The 15,862-nt window shown below is 31.9% G+C and overlaps 1 protein-coding gene across 7 annotated transcripts in view; it reads left to right on the top strand.

Annotated features, from left to right (window-relative positions):
• Nucleotides 1-15,862, top strand: part of XRN1 (5'-3' exoribonuclease 1) — an 84,491-nt gene that overhangs the window by 23,269 nt on the left and 45,360 nt on the right. For all 7 annotated transcript variants that reach the window (XR_012071409.1, XR_012071405.1, XR_012071410.1 and 4 more), the window contains exons 13-20: nucleotides 1,927-2,016; nucleotides 3,637-3,793; nucleotides 5,343-5,462; nucleotides 7,755-7,924; nucleotides 8,862-8,982; nucleotides 9,080-9,178; nucleotides 12,971-13,074; nucleotides 15,566-15,697. Coding sequence is in view for 4 of the 7 variants with exons in the window: in XM_006202769.3 (XP_006202831.2) it covers nucleotides 1,927-2,016; nucleotides 3,637-3,793; nucleotides 5,343-5,462; nucleotides 7,755-7,924; nucleotides 8,862-8,982; nucleotides 9,080-9,178; nucleotides 12,971-13,074; nucleotides 15,566-15,697 (993 nt within the window). In the remaining 3 variants the exon portion in view is untranslated. The remainder of the gene's footprint in view (nucleotides 1-1,926; nucleotides 2,017-3,636; nucleotides 3,794-5,342; nucleotides 5,463-7,754; nucleotides 7,925-8,861; nucleotides 8,983-9,079; nucleotides 9,179-12,970; nucleotides 13,075-15,565; nucleotides 15,698-15,862) is intronic.

Below are 15,862 nucleotides of genomic sequence, written 5' to 3'. Positions count from 1 at the left end.
AGTCTGGGTCCACAGTCCATGCTTAACCACCAGATGAGGCTGCTTTTCTATAAGTGAAATAAGAGGTTCATGAAATGCTGTGTACCCTTATTACATGCACTATACTTAGATATTTTCTATACTATTATTTTTACCTTTTAAAAAAAGTATAGTAAGATGCTAAGGATTAGATCTTTCCTAGAATCTGCTCAAAGATAGACCTAAGGTTTTACACATTGCTTCTTAAACTCAGGCTGTCTTCTAGTCTAGATACAGTCTTTCTGTGAGATCTGTTTTCATACTGACCTCCACTAACTAGAAGTATAGAAATTTTAGTATTATTTACCAACTCATTTGAAGCTTCGTCAGGTGCCATTAGCAAGGAGGACTTTTGAGACATGAGAAATAAAATATTTTAAATAGTTATGCTTTTAATCCTTTATTCCTTAGTTCTTATATTTCCTTGATTACAATTATGTAGAACTACAGTATCTGTAGTTGACATTAAATGCTAAATTTGATAGGAAATTGTCTTCTGTTTTGTTTCCCTTTACTTTCATATATTAAAACATAGCCTTTTAAAAATGAGATAATTTGTTTACCTAGCAAATAAGCAAATCTTTTAAAGTTATTATATTCAGTGTTGGTCTAGTAGTGGTAGAGTTCTTCCTTTAATTACTGGTGAAAACATAAATTAGTAAAATTGTTAACATAAATTAGTAAAATAGTTTTGTAAAGTACGTATCCAAAAGCCTTTAAAATATTCATCCCTTTGATTCAATAATTTTAATTGTTAATCTATCTAAAAACATAAACAGAAGATCCTTATATACAAGGAATTTTATTACAAAGTTTTTTATAATAGTGAAAAATTAGGACTAATTTACATGTCCAGTAGGAGATTCATCATAATTGTCTCCACCTCCTCATTACAGTCATCATCTCTGCATCTCCACTGTTTCCAGAATATGCAGAACTAATAAACTGGTCCTTACAGAAAGTGCATAACTATTTAGAAAGGTGTTTATAGTATATTATTAAGTACAAATTTTAAAAGAAGGACAAAAAATCATGTACACAGTGTACTCTCATGAATGCTTTTAAAAAAAACAAAAAACCTGGGCATAGAAAAGAGACTGAAAGAAACATACCAAAATGTAATAGTGATTGGTATAAGGTAATAGAAATGCTTTTCTTTTTTATATGGATTTTCAATAATGAAGAAATATTTCTTTTATAATAATCTCATTTTCAAAAGCATATGTCCCCAAAATATGTAGGTCTGGAATTTCTAAGTGCACCCCTACCTGAATTTTGGTAACAGATCCTAATAGGTTTTATAGCCATTTTTGGGTTTAAATGCAAGTGCTCTTTTTTTTTTCTTTTGTGTGTGTGTGTGTGATGATTATTTTACATTAAATGATGTTTTTTGAGAAAAAAAGGATTAGAGGGAATATTATTCGGTGGACATAACATTTTTCAAAGTGTGTTCTAGCTGCTATAACCAGATTTTTTTAAGATCTTCCTGGTTTTCTCCTGTGATTCTCTCAAGCATCCTCCCAAATAAAGAAGATTCCCATCACTGTCTCTCATCACACCATGAATATTTAAGGAAGTTGTAGTGCCACTTTGTAGAAAGCTTCATTAACTATGTAGTTCAAACTTTAAACCAAAGGCATAGTACATTGACTGAATAAATACACACAGCAAGTTTAAGTATTCTGATAGTTGGGTTTGGAAAACTATAAGGCAAACCTTTAATCTGGCATGATGGAATTTAAAAAAAATAATATTCTAGAGTTTTTCTGATTACAATTTTTGGCTTATTCATTGATTAAATAAAACATGTGAGGCAGAATGTGACAGTTTGCAGATATCATGCTCTAAACACAATGGCCTGTCTTCAGAAAATAATGTTGTAATGAAAATACTCTTTTCTGTTTTCAGTGACTTTCTGGCTGATCAAGCTGCATGTTATGTTCAGGCAATACAGTGGATTTTGCACTATTACTATCACGGAGTTCAGTCCTGGAGTTGGTGAGGGAATAAAAACAAAAATAAAATTTTGGTTTTTATAATGGTTCACTCTACTGTAAATTCATGTGGTAATCTCTTTTCTTTTTATTTCCATTTATGATAGTAAGTTTAAAAAGATAGTTGGAGCCAAGTTTGAATAAAATACAGATAAACCTTTCTTACATGAAAATACTTCAAAAAGACCTTTGTATAACAACAATACTTTCAGCAACAGCAGATAGCCCGTAATAAAAGCTCTGTTAATCTAAGGATTTAAAATTTTCTACCATAATGAAACAAGTATGACAAAGTTTTGATGATTATTGTGTCTGAGTGATGGTTATGTGGGGTTATTATATTCTATGTTCATGTGTTTGAAAAAATTTTTCTGTCAGGAGTAATTACGGAAGAATAGGTTCTATGAATGTTAGACTGGGAAGGGTAAAGGAGAAAGGAGTTACTTGCTTTTCCTGGAAAAAGAAATAATTCTCCATTTCTCTTGTTTTTCTTGTTCCAGCAAGTTTCATGTACATTTCCAAACCATCCACCAAATTAAAAAAATGACAAGACAAAAAAACGTTGCAGGGAAAAGCAGAGACTTTTAAGTGATGAGATAGCTTGTTCTGTTGTGTTTTGTTTCTAGAGCACCTCTGCTAGGCTTTGTTTTAAAGCACCAACAGCAAAGCAAACCAATGCAAAACAATGTGGCATTAATTATGATTTCACTTACTAATAGCCTTTAAAAAAATCTTTGCAGTTACTAACACAATTCTCAGGGCTTCTCTGCAGAACATTCTAATGACAAAAATCCTTGATTTTCCATTTTTTAAGAGGGTAGGTATAAGTTATCCCTATTATATTACTAGGTATTAAGGCCACACACTTGAAAAGCATGTTCTCATATGATCCTTGCAACTATTTAAAGTAAGCATTATTTTCAGCCTTCTACAGATGAGACTCAGAGAGATTCAGTAATTTTTCCAATATCATCATGTAAGAATCAAGTCCAAGCCTATCTAATTCCAAAGTCTATACAATTTCCATTGTTTCACATGCCGTTCTGCCTCCTAAGCTTTCCCATCCTGTTGACTTTTGCTATAATTGTGGAATGTAAAAATATTTCAATTTTGGGGAGCATATTTAACATACTAATTCAAAGATACAAGTTCTTCAAGCTGACTAGCAACAAGCCATATGAGCTCAGCCTCACTGTTCCCTCTGTCCTCATGAAAGAAGCCCAAGCCCACTGAGCTAACGCAGACTTTTGACTGCCTCATAACTTCACTCTAAGAATCTTGTTTGGAAAACTCACACTCAACATTTTGAAAACTGTAAGAGCCATTCTATTATTTATATATGTAATTAATAAATCTATCTCCTCCAGTTACATGGTACATCCCACTTTTGGAAATGTGAAAGTGCACTTCAAAAATTAAGAAAGTACAAAATTTGTTACTGTCAAATGACCTAAATTTTCCAATACTGCTGATTTCATTTATTCAAGTGGTAGAATTATAAGTGATTTTTTTCCTTTAGAATTATTGCTGTGTGTTGTTAAAATAGAATATGGAAGAGTATATACTTAATATTGATCTGTTTCATAAAGTTACCAGTTGTTTAAAACTCAATTTTGTTTTATAGGTTTTATCCATACCATTATGCACCTTTCCTATCTGATATCCGAAACATCAGTACGCTCAAAATCCATTTTGAACTAGGAAAACCTTTTAAGCCATTTGAACAGCTTCTTGCTGTACTTCCAGCAGCTAGCAAAAATTTACTTCCTACATGCTACCAGGTAGGTTTTAGAATTAAATGTTTTTATGTCCTTATTAATATTCAGGAGCTCCTCCTCCAAGCCTAAAAACATAGAACTCAAATTTCTTTAATACTAAATACATTTATTTTCAGTTTCAAATGTAGTATTCCTTAAACAAGTCCTTTAAAAAGTAATTCCTTGATTTAAAGTTAGCTTTGTTCTAAAAACGCAGACAAATTGCATAAAACATTCAAAGTGTAGCTTCTTTAGTACCTTTCAGCACATCTTCAATTTGTCTCTGGACTGATGAAGGTAAATTGAGATAGGCAGATAGGCAAGATCTGAAGGCAAAATCTGAAGCTATCTACTTTGAGCAATTATAGATTTCATTTCAGTTCTCTTTTACCCTCTGCCTATTAGTATAGTGTTTGTTTTAATAAGTCATTTATCTCAACAAAATTACCTCACTTTATATTTGAGTTTTAAGCATTTCACTTGTCAGATTATGGAATGAAAGGCTTTTCTCTAGTTAGCATATTTCATATAATAGGAGGAAGATATTTCAGTGGTGATTGGGTCACCAAAATTTGATTCTGAGGGTAAATTTCATTTAGTCCTTCTAGAGCATCAATCTGTTCTAATTCTGTGGTCTGGTACCAGGAATTGAAGTAGACACACACACACACACTCATACACACACCCTTTGCTGATTGAAAGGTGTCAGGCTTCTTTCTGCATCTTTCTGAAATTTAATCTGTCCTTCATCCTGGCCTCTGGCCTTCTTTTCTTCGTAAATTTCTTTGGTGATTTTTTTTTTTTCCCTACCTTAATACATTAAGGATTGATACTCAATCACTCTGGATAAGTACAACCATGCAGGTTTTTATAGCCACATCTGTTTTGATTGTTCTGTATCCACGATATACTGATTATTAAATATTTTGAGTATTACCTTGAGAAATATGCTAATTTATTTCTTTAAAAATTGTTCTATCATAATCTTCCACATTCATTTCCTACAAGACATCTTTATGCTTTCCTTATCTACCTCTGCTATAAAATATCTAATAAAAACAGGTTTTATTGGACTTTTTATCTTTGCTATTGGTGGTGAAGAGATTCTTGAGTTTTAGGATTTTTTTCTTTTTAAATTATCTTAGATGGTAGTTCTTACATTAATAAAATCGGTTGATTAGAACATGAAAGTAAATTGTTTAAAGGTTAAAAACAAGACCTGTGGAGTGAACTGAGGTCTGAATGAGAATACAATTTAGGTGGGCCTTGTAGAGTGAAAAGACAATAGAAGGTAGAAATGATAATATTAAAATTGAGAGTAAAGATGGTTTTGCTACATAACTAGGTCAGTGGAATGGGCAAGTGGTGAGTAGCAGTGAAATTAAAAGTCTCATACTTAAAAATCAAAATATACCAAGTATATTGTAATGTTATCTAAGAAGTGAAAGTTTACTTTTGCTTTGCTTGGAAATTTTAAGCTATAACAAATGAGGAAATACTATAAATATATTAACAAAAAGATATATTAATGTCAGTTATTACATTTCTATTACACTGTTTTATATTTTCACAGCATTTGATGACCAGTGAAGACTCACCAATTATAGAATATTATCCACCTGATTTTAAAACTGATCTAAATGGGAAACAACAGGAATGGGAAGCTGTGGTACTAATACCTTTTATTGATGAGGTCAGTGCATGAAATAATTATATATATGTATATTTTTTTAATCAGAGATTATTTTACATAAATTAATGAGCAATGAGGTTTAATCACCATTTATGTTTTATTAATGAGTTTTAACTTCTCTCATCTTCATTACGTGCATCAAAACTTTTAGGTATACTAATTATAAGAAAGCTGGTGTGGCTTTACTAACATTAGACAAAGTAGGCTTTGAAACAAGAATTATTACCAGAGATCAAAGACTTGAATAACACTATAAACCTACTCAACCTCATTAGTATTTATAGAATGCTATGCCCAACAACTATGTGATACTTCACAAGAAGAAGAAAGCAAGAAGAAAAACTGTCTTTGTTTGCACATGGCATTATTATAGTGTAAAAAATTCTAAGGAATCTTCAAAAAGATACTATAACCATTAGATTAATTTAGCAAGGTCACAAGATATAAAATCTATACAAAACTTAATTGTAATTTCTATATGCCAGCAACAAACAATTGAAAATACAAATTTTTTTAAATAAAAATTTTTTTATTCTCCTCACAGAATTATTGTGATGTGAAACACATCAGTGGTTGCGAAGAGTTAGGGTTGGGGATAGGGTGTGACTACAAAGGGATTAATGTGAGAAAGTTTCATTAGAATAATGTGACAGTTCTGTATTCCAGTTTTAGTGATTGCTGCATAAATCTATACATATGATGAAAACTCCATAGTACTGTACACACAAAAAAATATACACATGTAAACTAGTGAAATCTGAGTATCTGCAGTAGTGTTGTACCAATGTCAGTTTCCTGGTTTTGATAATGTACTACGGCTGTGTGAGATGTTATCACGGCTGTGTGAAATGTACGTGGGAGCATGTCATACTAATTTGCAACTTCTTGTGAATTTTCATGTTTTTTGCCACTGTATACAGTACTGTGATAAAAGTATTTGTATATTTGTGTATTATTTTTGTTTGTTTGTTTATGCATTCTTATGTATCAGAGATTTTATTTTTATAACATGGATTCCCAAAAGCAGGAATGCTTGGTTAATGAGAATGAATACTACCAGATTCTTTTTCAAGAAGACTGGTCTAATTCACAACAGCAATATTTAAGTGCCTACTTCTTTTGTGAGTCTCTAGTCCTGGGTATTATTGCTTTATTTAATTTTGGCCAATCTATTGATGATGAAGAATGCCATTTTATTATTACTCAAATTTGGTTTTCCCTTACCCCTAATTTGAATATATTTTTATGTGTGTTTGCCTTTTGCATTTTCTCTTTTGTAACCTGTCTGTTTATATCCTTTTCTTTTTCTTTTTTTGATTTTAGCAACTCTTTGTATATTAGGAATATTTTTTCCTGGTATGGCATTTGCCCCTTGATTTGTTTGTGACATCTTCTGTCGCATACATATTCTTTTGCTTTAAAATATCTTTTTCCTTAAAGCTGTTAGGCTTTTTTATGCCTTACTTAAGAATTTTTCACTCCAAATTATCAGTACTCTCCTAGATTTTCTTCTAATACTTGTATTGTCTCATTACTCTGATACTTGTTTTTGTATATGGTATGAAGTTGGGAAGTATACGCGCTCTTTTTCCTAGCTGGATAGCTAGTTATGACAGCAGCATTATTTAAATATCTGAAATACTGTGTTTGATAAAGATTTGAATTTGTTTTTGAACTCTTTATTCTTCTGGCTTGCGGGTGTCTTGTGATGTCAGTACTAAAGTGTTTTGCTTACAGGTTTTATAAAAAGTGACAGGATCTGGTAAGACAAGTTCCTGGTAACTTTTGCAGCTCACACATTTATTCTTCCAGCATGAACACTAGCATCATTTTGTTGTAAAAATGTTTAAAAAATGTTTTAAACCATTGTGATTCTGATTGGAATTATGTTAAATATATAAGATAATTGGAAAGATGAACATTTCTGTACCATTGCATAATATGTAAAGTAAGTGATTAATGACCTATGATTAATGAGAAATCATAATTATGACAAATTCACATTTAAATTTTGATTCTCTGCTGTTCTTATCCACACTTTAGTGGCTACTGTTGGAATAACAGGTTCATAGGAATTTGTAGTGACAAGTAATTTTCTAGGGCCCTTTGAATCAACAGATATAGAACATCAGTTTTTCATGTAATAAAATGAAAAAGAATTCCATTAATTAAGATTTTTGTTTTTCAAAAGCACAAAAATTTATTCTGTATATTGAGGGAAAAGATTTATTCTGCATGTTGAAATTACATAATTTTTGTACTTTTTATCCCCTCTTCAATTTTTACATTCAGAAGCGATTATTGGAAGCCATGGAAACATGTAACCACTCCCTCAAAAAAGAAGAGAGGAAAAGAAATCAACATAGCGAGTGCCTAATGTGCTGGTATGATAGTGACACAGAGTTCATTTATCCTTCTCCATGGCCAGAAAAGTTCCCTGCCATAGAACGATGTTGTGCAAGGTAATGTTGTTTCATAATTTTTCAACAAAAACAAAGAGCTTAAAAAAATGCTTTTGAATCTATTTGGAGAATTAACAAATAACTTACGACATCTGTAGTCAGTTGACAATGAATTACACCCAACTTGCCAAGGATCGTAGCATCTCTCTCATGTTGTTTCTATAGTTTTCTGCTTTGATCCGATTCTGTTTCTCTCTTTCCATCTTCTGTTAAAGTTGTTTTTTTAATTTTTCCTCCCTAGTGTATGTCTGTATTTTTCCTCGAGAGGATGTGTGAATTTTTGTTTCTGTTGCCAGTATCTGCTCCCAGCATAATTTGACATGCTATGACTGCCTTTTATACTCCTCAGCCACTCAGCTGGAAAGAAGGAAAAAAGAAAAGAGCTCCTCTGTTTCCTTGCCTCAAACCCATTTCTTCTTTCTCTTCCTCATTAAAATGTCTTTCTGTTTTTTTCTCTTCTCTTCTCTTCCCTGCAAATAATACCCAGATGGCAGTTGAGTTGCAGATAAGATAATCTGTGTTATGATTTTTCCTTTCATTAAAGCAAAGAAAAAGATGAAATACACATTATAAAATGCTTACTTTCCATTCTGAGTTTTGGAACATATAGGATATAGAGATTTATAATATGTTCTATATGTTCTATATTTTTTTATTTTAAACATTTTGTATTTATATATATATAGTGTATATATATATATATATATATATATTTTTTTTTTTAATGGGGAAAACTTCAACTCAGTATCCTACCGGCATGGTAGTGTCTGGATCAATAGAGAATCTGCTGTTCTGTATTTTCTTTGTAGTAAAGGACAAATTGTCACTTCCTTGTTTGAAAACAAGGGTAACTCTTGCAAATACTGAAGAGAATGCTGGAAAACTGTGATTGTTTGTAATGTGTGAATTTTAAATTAAATGCCTCTTTATTTTCTAGGTATAAAATAATATCATTAGATGCTTGGCGTGTAGACATAAGCAAGAACAGAATAACCAGGGTTGACCAGAAGGCATTATATTTCTGTGGATTTCCTACTCTGAAACACATCAGACACAAAGTCAGTGACTCTATAGTTCACAGTTTTTTCACTTTATTGACTGGTAAAGTGATTATGGAGAAAGAATTAAAATTAAATTCTGTGTATTCTTTTAAAGTTTTTTTTGAAGAAGAGTGGGGTTCAAGTATTCCAGCAAAGCAGTCGTGGAGAAAACATGATGTTGGAAATCTTAGTGAATGCAGAATCAGATGAACTTGTACGTATTTTCTTTAATATGTATTTGTTAGGTGCTTGTTATGCATAAAACTGTTCTAGCTGCAGCATGTTTACCAAAGAGGTATAACCTGTAGTAACTCCAGAAGTTCACAGTAAATAAGGATGAAGTAGGGAAACGTACACAAATTAAAGGGCATGTATAATTGTGACATAAAGGGCATAACAAAATGCTCTAGGAATTTTGAAAAGGAGGTGAGCTGTGAGTGCTAAAGATTAAGTACAGACCTTTAGACGAGAATAGGCTTGAGCTGGGTGCTAAAAGAAAGACTATCACAAAGAGGGAAAAGGAGGACAAAGGTATTCCGGTTGAATAACATAAGCTGGGAATTACAGTGAAAAATAAATGTGATACATTATCTTATTCTTTTTAACCTTTTTGTACGTCTGAAATTTTTCTTAATCCTTTCTCTTTTTTTAGAATAAATGTGATGTATTTGAGGAAAAGAATTAGATAAGCCTGACTGAAGCAGAGGACTTGTGTTGGGAAATAGTGGAAGATAAAGTTGAAAAAACAGATTGAGGCCAGATTATGGAGGACCTTGAATACCAGGCTAAGGAGTTTGGACTTATTTTTCATAACTGTTACCTTGAAATTGGTATTGGTGGCAATATAATAGACTAAACTGCACTAAAGAGAAATAGAAGAAAATGGAAAAGGTTCAGAGGTTGTGACTGTAGACGCCTTAGGCAATAAGGACATAAACTGTTAAAGTGGTAATAGATCTAGGTGTACAACACTGAAATTCACAAGTTTCATCACTTGTTCAAAAATAGGAGATGAAAAGAAAAAAAAATTAACTCTGAGATATCCAGACTAATTAACTAGAAAGCAATTGCTGTTGTTTATTGGAATAAAGAATTTTAAAATGGAAGAGGCATTGGTTTGAGGAGATTGAATGATAAATAATGGAATTTTAAGGTGGTACTCAGACATTTAACTGGAGCTGCCCTCTCAGCCTTTCTTAACAGGGTTCCACAAGAGATTTAAGCCCTAATGCCCTCTCATCCGTTTGTATATAATAGATTAATTTACCTTTAATGGTACTGGTTATGCACCATCCTGGGGAGAATTGGAGAAAATAGTCAAACTGTTTTTTGTGCTGTATAGTTTAGATGAAAAACCTCAGTTGAGAAAGGTAGCTTACGCACAATACCTGGACCTAGAGCTTGAAGGGAAGAAGGGATATACAGGTCATCAGCATGGGAGTGATAACTGGGGCCTTGGGGCTCATCGCCTGAAGAAAAGCAACTTGAGGGTTCAAGGCCCCAGCATGACGAAATACCTACATGTATAAAGGGTGGAAAGGGAACCAGTATAAGTGACATAGTGTTCATAAGTGGCATAATCATTCAGAGAGGTAAGAGAATGATTCCTACGTTTGGTAGTATCACGGAAGCATGGAGTAGATGGAGCATACAGTTCAGGAAGAGTGAAAACTAAAACAAGGTCTGTGAATTTGTCCTTTGGCATCATTATTGGCCTTTGAGAACTCCATTCCAATAGATTGGTGGAGGCAGAAGTCCAGTTTCTAAGGACTGGTCTGAGACTAGTTAGATGGAAAGTAGAGGTAGCAGATCTTAAGCCCTTGGTTAAGAAGTTTATCATTGAAAAGAAGTCTAAAGTCATAACTGTAGGTACAGAAGAGGCTGCTCATTAAGCAAATCCATTCAAAAGAAGAGAGGTAGAACTAAAAAAGAAAAGAGGTCTTAAAGGCATTTTAGAGGGAAGGGATGTGAAGTAATGAAGGATTCCGTCTAGGGCTAAAGGGAAAGGAGTAATCTGGGAAAGGAGGACAACTTTTCCTTCAAATGAAGAAAAATGTGGGAGAATGAAATTAGACATACATGAATAGAAAGGAGAAGGATAATTAAGGGAGCCTAGTTCTAATGTTAAAACTTGTTTTATTTATCAGAGTAGTCCTTCTTTTGTATAATCACATTAAGAAATGTCTAAATGTAATAAATAAAATTATAAGTTATGCCCCAAAAGTCTAAAAACAGCCATCTCTAGTTGTGAAAGAAATATTTGCTAGTAATGATTAAGCATAATAAACAAAAAATTGAATGAAAATTTATATTTCAACTCAGTTTCTACCACAAAGTTGTTGTCTAACTAATAATAATAATGTTTCCTTTCAAGAATTTTTATACAAGGTATTGTTTCATACAGAATATTTATACAGTTGTCCCTCTATCCATGGGGCATTGACTCTGGGAGCCCCCCCAACTGATACCAAAATCTGTGGATGCTCAAGTCCCTTATATAAAATGATGTAATATTCTCATGTGACCTACACACATGCTCCCTTATACTTTAAATCATCTCTAGAGTACTTATGTAACACAATATAAATAATTATAAATGCAATGTAAATATTATGTAACTATTATGTAAATAGTTGTCAGCATTTGGCAAATTCAAGTTTTGCTCTTGAAACTTTCTGGAAGTTTTTTTTTTCCAAATATTCTCCATCAGTGGTTGATTGAGTCTGCAGGTGTGGAATCCATGGATACAGAAGGCCAACTGTACAGCATTTTTTAGTTTACAAAAACTTTTGTGGATATTATTTTATCCTTAAATAAATATTGTGATGTAGATGTTACAACTTCTCATGAAAGAAAACAGACTCAGTGGGATCAAAGGATTTGCGTAAGACTCTATAGCTGAAAAGAGGTAGAATCCAATTTTGGACCTGTGATTTCTAACTTGAAATGAGTTGTGTTCTTATGTAATTATACCAACCACAAACTGAAATGAAATCACATTTGTTAGAGTCTGCTTTATCCTATCTGAACATTTGATATGAAATAGTGAATAATAGCCATTTTCTAGACAACTCTTCTTGTTCTTTTCACTTTTCTCAGTTTCCATGAGAAAAATAAACAAGATAATCATGAGAATAAAATAGAATCAAAGAAGTTTACAACTAGATGAAATTTTGTAAAGCAGCTTATCCAACTCATTAATTTTACAAATTAAGAAACTTAAATGGAGGTTGGAAAGGGGCATTCACTCAGCTAGTTAGCAGCAGAACTAAAGACCTAGGTTTCTTACTGAACATTATTTTCTGCTAATGTTAGCTATTATCATGGACAGTAATACTCACATTATACATCAGCATTCTTCTGTTTTATTTTACTGAAACCTGTTTTCTCACCAAGTAATTTCATTCAGGATTAAAATCAGTGGGCCACCTTTACTAATAACTGCTAATGCTGTTGAGAAAACGAGAAGGAATCAAGCTTCTTAAGTATCATGAGGTTTATAGTGCTGACATACTGTAAGTTGGCCCTAATTCCCCTCCAATAAGAGATTGGCAGACGAAGAGGTAAACTTGGTAAACTTCCACAGATTCATAATAAATTAAAGGGTAAAGAAAGGAAATAGTTAAAAAAAAACTGAAAAATATTTTTTTAAAGGAAAGAAGAAAATTTAAAAGAACAGACATCCTGGAAAATGTACTAGAAAGAAAAAGAGTAGTTGGCAATAAAGGCACAACTTAGAGAAGAGTAATTAAGAAAACTAACTGAATTTGAATGGGTGGAATAATTAAGTTGAAATAAAGCTGACAAAAGCAGGTACTAATAGGGAATAATTGGCTTGAATGAGCAAGTGATATTTTATATCTGTTTTAATTATTAATGGGGTTTTACAGATCTTAAGTACACAGTTATAAACACAAGGCAGTTTTTAATTATTTAATTTTGCCTCTGTAAAATTTTCTCTCGGACATAAAACATAAATAAAAAATTTTTCTACTTTTACTTTAAGAGTGTAGAAAATATAGCTTCCTCAGTGCTTGGAAAGTCGGTCTTTGTTAATTGGCCCCATCTTGAAGAAGCTAGAATTGTGGGTGTATCAGATGGAGAAACTAAGTAAGTAAGATTTGATTTATGTAATTTTTTAAATTTATATGAACTTTACTATTTGGTAGCTTTTATTCATATATTTTTAACTGATATAATTATTGTAAAATATTTACTCTGTAATAAAAATATAAGTCCTCTAATCACACCATCTGAAGTTCAGCCACTATTGACAGTTTATTGTACATCCCTTGAGATGCATATATTTTAGATGTATATATTATTTTTTCCCTTTTGCCTTCTTTTTTTTTTAATATCTTGGAAGTTCTATATCCTAATTCTTTTCTACCAGTTATCATTATATTCTTTAGCAAGTATATTTCTCTTTCTGACAAGAATGAATAACGTTTATAACCTTACCTTTTTCCATGCTTCTCCCAGTTTTCATTTCAATAATACATTAATTTTTAAAAACATATCTTCTATTTTAAAAATAATTTCTTAACATTTTTGCAAGTTAATGATGATTTTATTAATTTTATTAATGATTATTTAGGCAAGCTATTTGTCATCTTTTACCTTTATTTCATGTAAGCTTGATCTCATATCTTGTTCATTTGTTATTTTTCATGTCTAGAACTTTCTCAAGCGATTTTTTTTTTCAAAGAAAATGTGGTGATGTTGTGGATTTTTTGTTTTTCTCATATATAGGTTTAGAATTTTAGAGGCCTAATCCTCTTTCCTCTGATCTCTACAAACATATCTCAATTGTGTTTTATCATATAGTTTTGTTAACAAGAAGTCAATGCCAGTATGAATTTTTGTCCTTTGTAGGTGCTTTTCTGTATGAAATCTTGAGCATTCTTTTTTAATCATCAGAACTCAGTTCCCCTGCCTTTTTTTTTTTATCCATTGTTTTCTTTCCACAATTTAATCGGCCATTTTATTTATTTATTTTTTGTCAAGGGGAGGTAATTAGGTTTACTTATTTAGTTTTTAATGGAGGTACTGGGGATTGAACCCAGGACCTCGTGCATGCTAGACAGGCAAGCACTCTATCACTGAGCTATACCCTCCCCACAGTTCCCCTGCCTTTTTGATGAAGTCCTGTTTATCAGTTTTTTTCTTATAGATCATGCTTTTGGTTTAAGAACTCTTCATCTAGCCCTAGGTCTGGAAGATTTTCTCCTGTATTTCTTCAAAAAGTTTTATAGTTTTATCTCTTCCTTTTACGATTAAATCCATGATCCATTTTGAATTAATTTTCTTTTTTATTTTTTGTTTCGGGGTTTTTGGTTGAGGGGGGTTAGGTTGATTGGTTGGTTGGCTTATTTTAATGTAGGTACTGGGAATTGAACCTAGGACCTCATGCATGCTAAGCACACACTCTACTACTGAGCTATACCCTCCTGCCCCCAAAATTAATTTTTATATAAGATATGAGGTTTGGGTCAAGATTTATATTTTTGCCTATGAATATTCGGTTGCTCTAGCATTATTTGTTGTAAAAACAATCCTTCCTCCTAAACTAGATTGGTTTTACACCTTTATCAAAAGTAAGTTGAATGTGTTTCTGTGGGTCTATTTCTGGATTCTGCATTTTGTTGCATTTGTCTGTATGTATATTTTTATGACACCATACCTTATCTTGTTACTGTAGCTATGTAGTAAATCTTAACCTTAGGGAGAATGATTCCTTCCACCTTTTTTTTCATAATTGTTTTAGCTATATTTGATCCTTTGCCTTTCCATGTATAATAAATTTTTATACCTAAAAATCTTGGAGAGATTTTGATAGAAGTTGTAATAAACCTTTTGACTAATTTGTACAGAGCTGCTATCTTTACTATGTTGAATTTTCTGATCCAAGTGGATCTCCATTTATCTCTCCATTTATTTTAATCTTTGATTTCTTTTATCACTGTTTTTTCAGCATACTGAGCCTGTGCATGTTTTGTTAGAGTTATATCTATGTATTTACAATTTTTTGGAGCAACTATAGATTTTATTATGTTTTAAATTTCAGTTTCCCCAACTATTATATAGAAATGTGTTGATTTTATTTCCTAGGATCTGGCTGAGCTTACCTCCCTACCTTTTTTTTTAAGAGCCCAGGCCAGTTATTTTGTAGAATTCTGATTTACCTGGTTGTTTCCTCTTAGTGTCATTTAAGTTGGTCCTGCATCCCACATATTCCCTGTAAACTAGAAGTTTGATGTAGTGGCTTGATTAGAATCAAGTTAAACTTTTTTAGCAAAAATAGTTTATTGAATTTGAGAGTATTTTTTCATTCTTTAAAAATTTATATTTTTCTTATGTATTTAGTTTAAATTCTTAAAGAGAAAGAATAGTAATTTATTTTTTAATTTTGATTAAAATTTTTTACAAGTCTTTGTTCTGAAATTCATGTTACAGTTTAAAAGGGGAGGCTTTTTTTCTTTTTTTGCTTTTTGCTATTATACTATGTAGAAATCTTCACTTTGAAGACACATTACTGGAACTCTCTATTAAACCACAAATTTGGAGGCAATATAATTTTTATTTTATTTTAACTTTTAAGGTTTTACTTGGAAGAACCTCCAGGAACACAGAAGCTTTATTTGGGAAGAACTGTGCCTCCATCTAAAGTGGTCCATCTTGGAGACAAAGAACAGTCTAACTGGACAAAAGAAATACAAGGAATTTCAGAATAGTGAGTGTCATAAAAAGTGTTTAATATTGAACTAGAATGTGATGGTCTAATGTACTCATCCTTGAACTTATTTTTCACTTAACATTGTGATCACTCTGACTACTGACTGTATCTTTATTTTATGTTCTAAAAAAGTAATGTTCTAGCTTAAAATAAAATCTGGTT

The sequence above is a fragment of the Vicugna pacos genome, chromosome 1, assembly GCF_048564905.1.
Source record: "Vicugna pacos chromosome 1, VicPac4, whole genome shotgun sequence".
Lineage (NCBI taxonomy): Eukaryota > Metazoa > Chordata > Mammalia > Artiodactyla > Camelidae > Vicugna > Vicugna pacos.
This window is presented reverse-complemented; position numbering and strand designations above follow the sequence as displayed.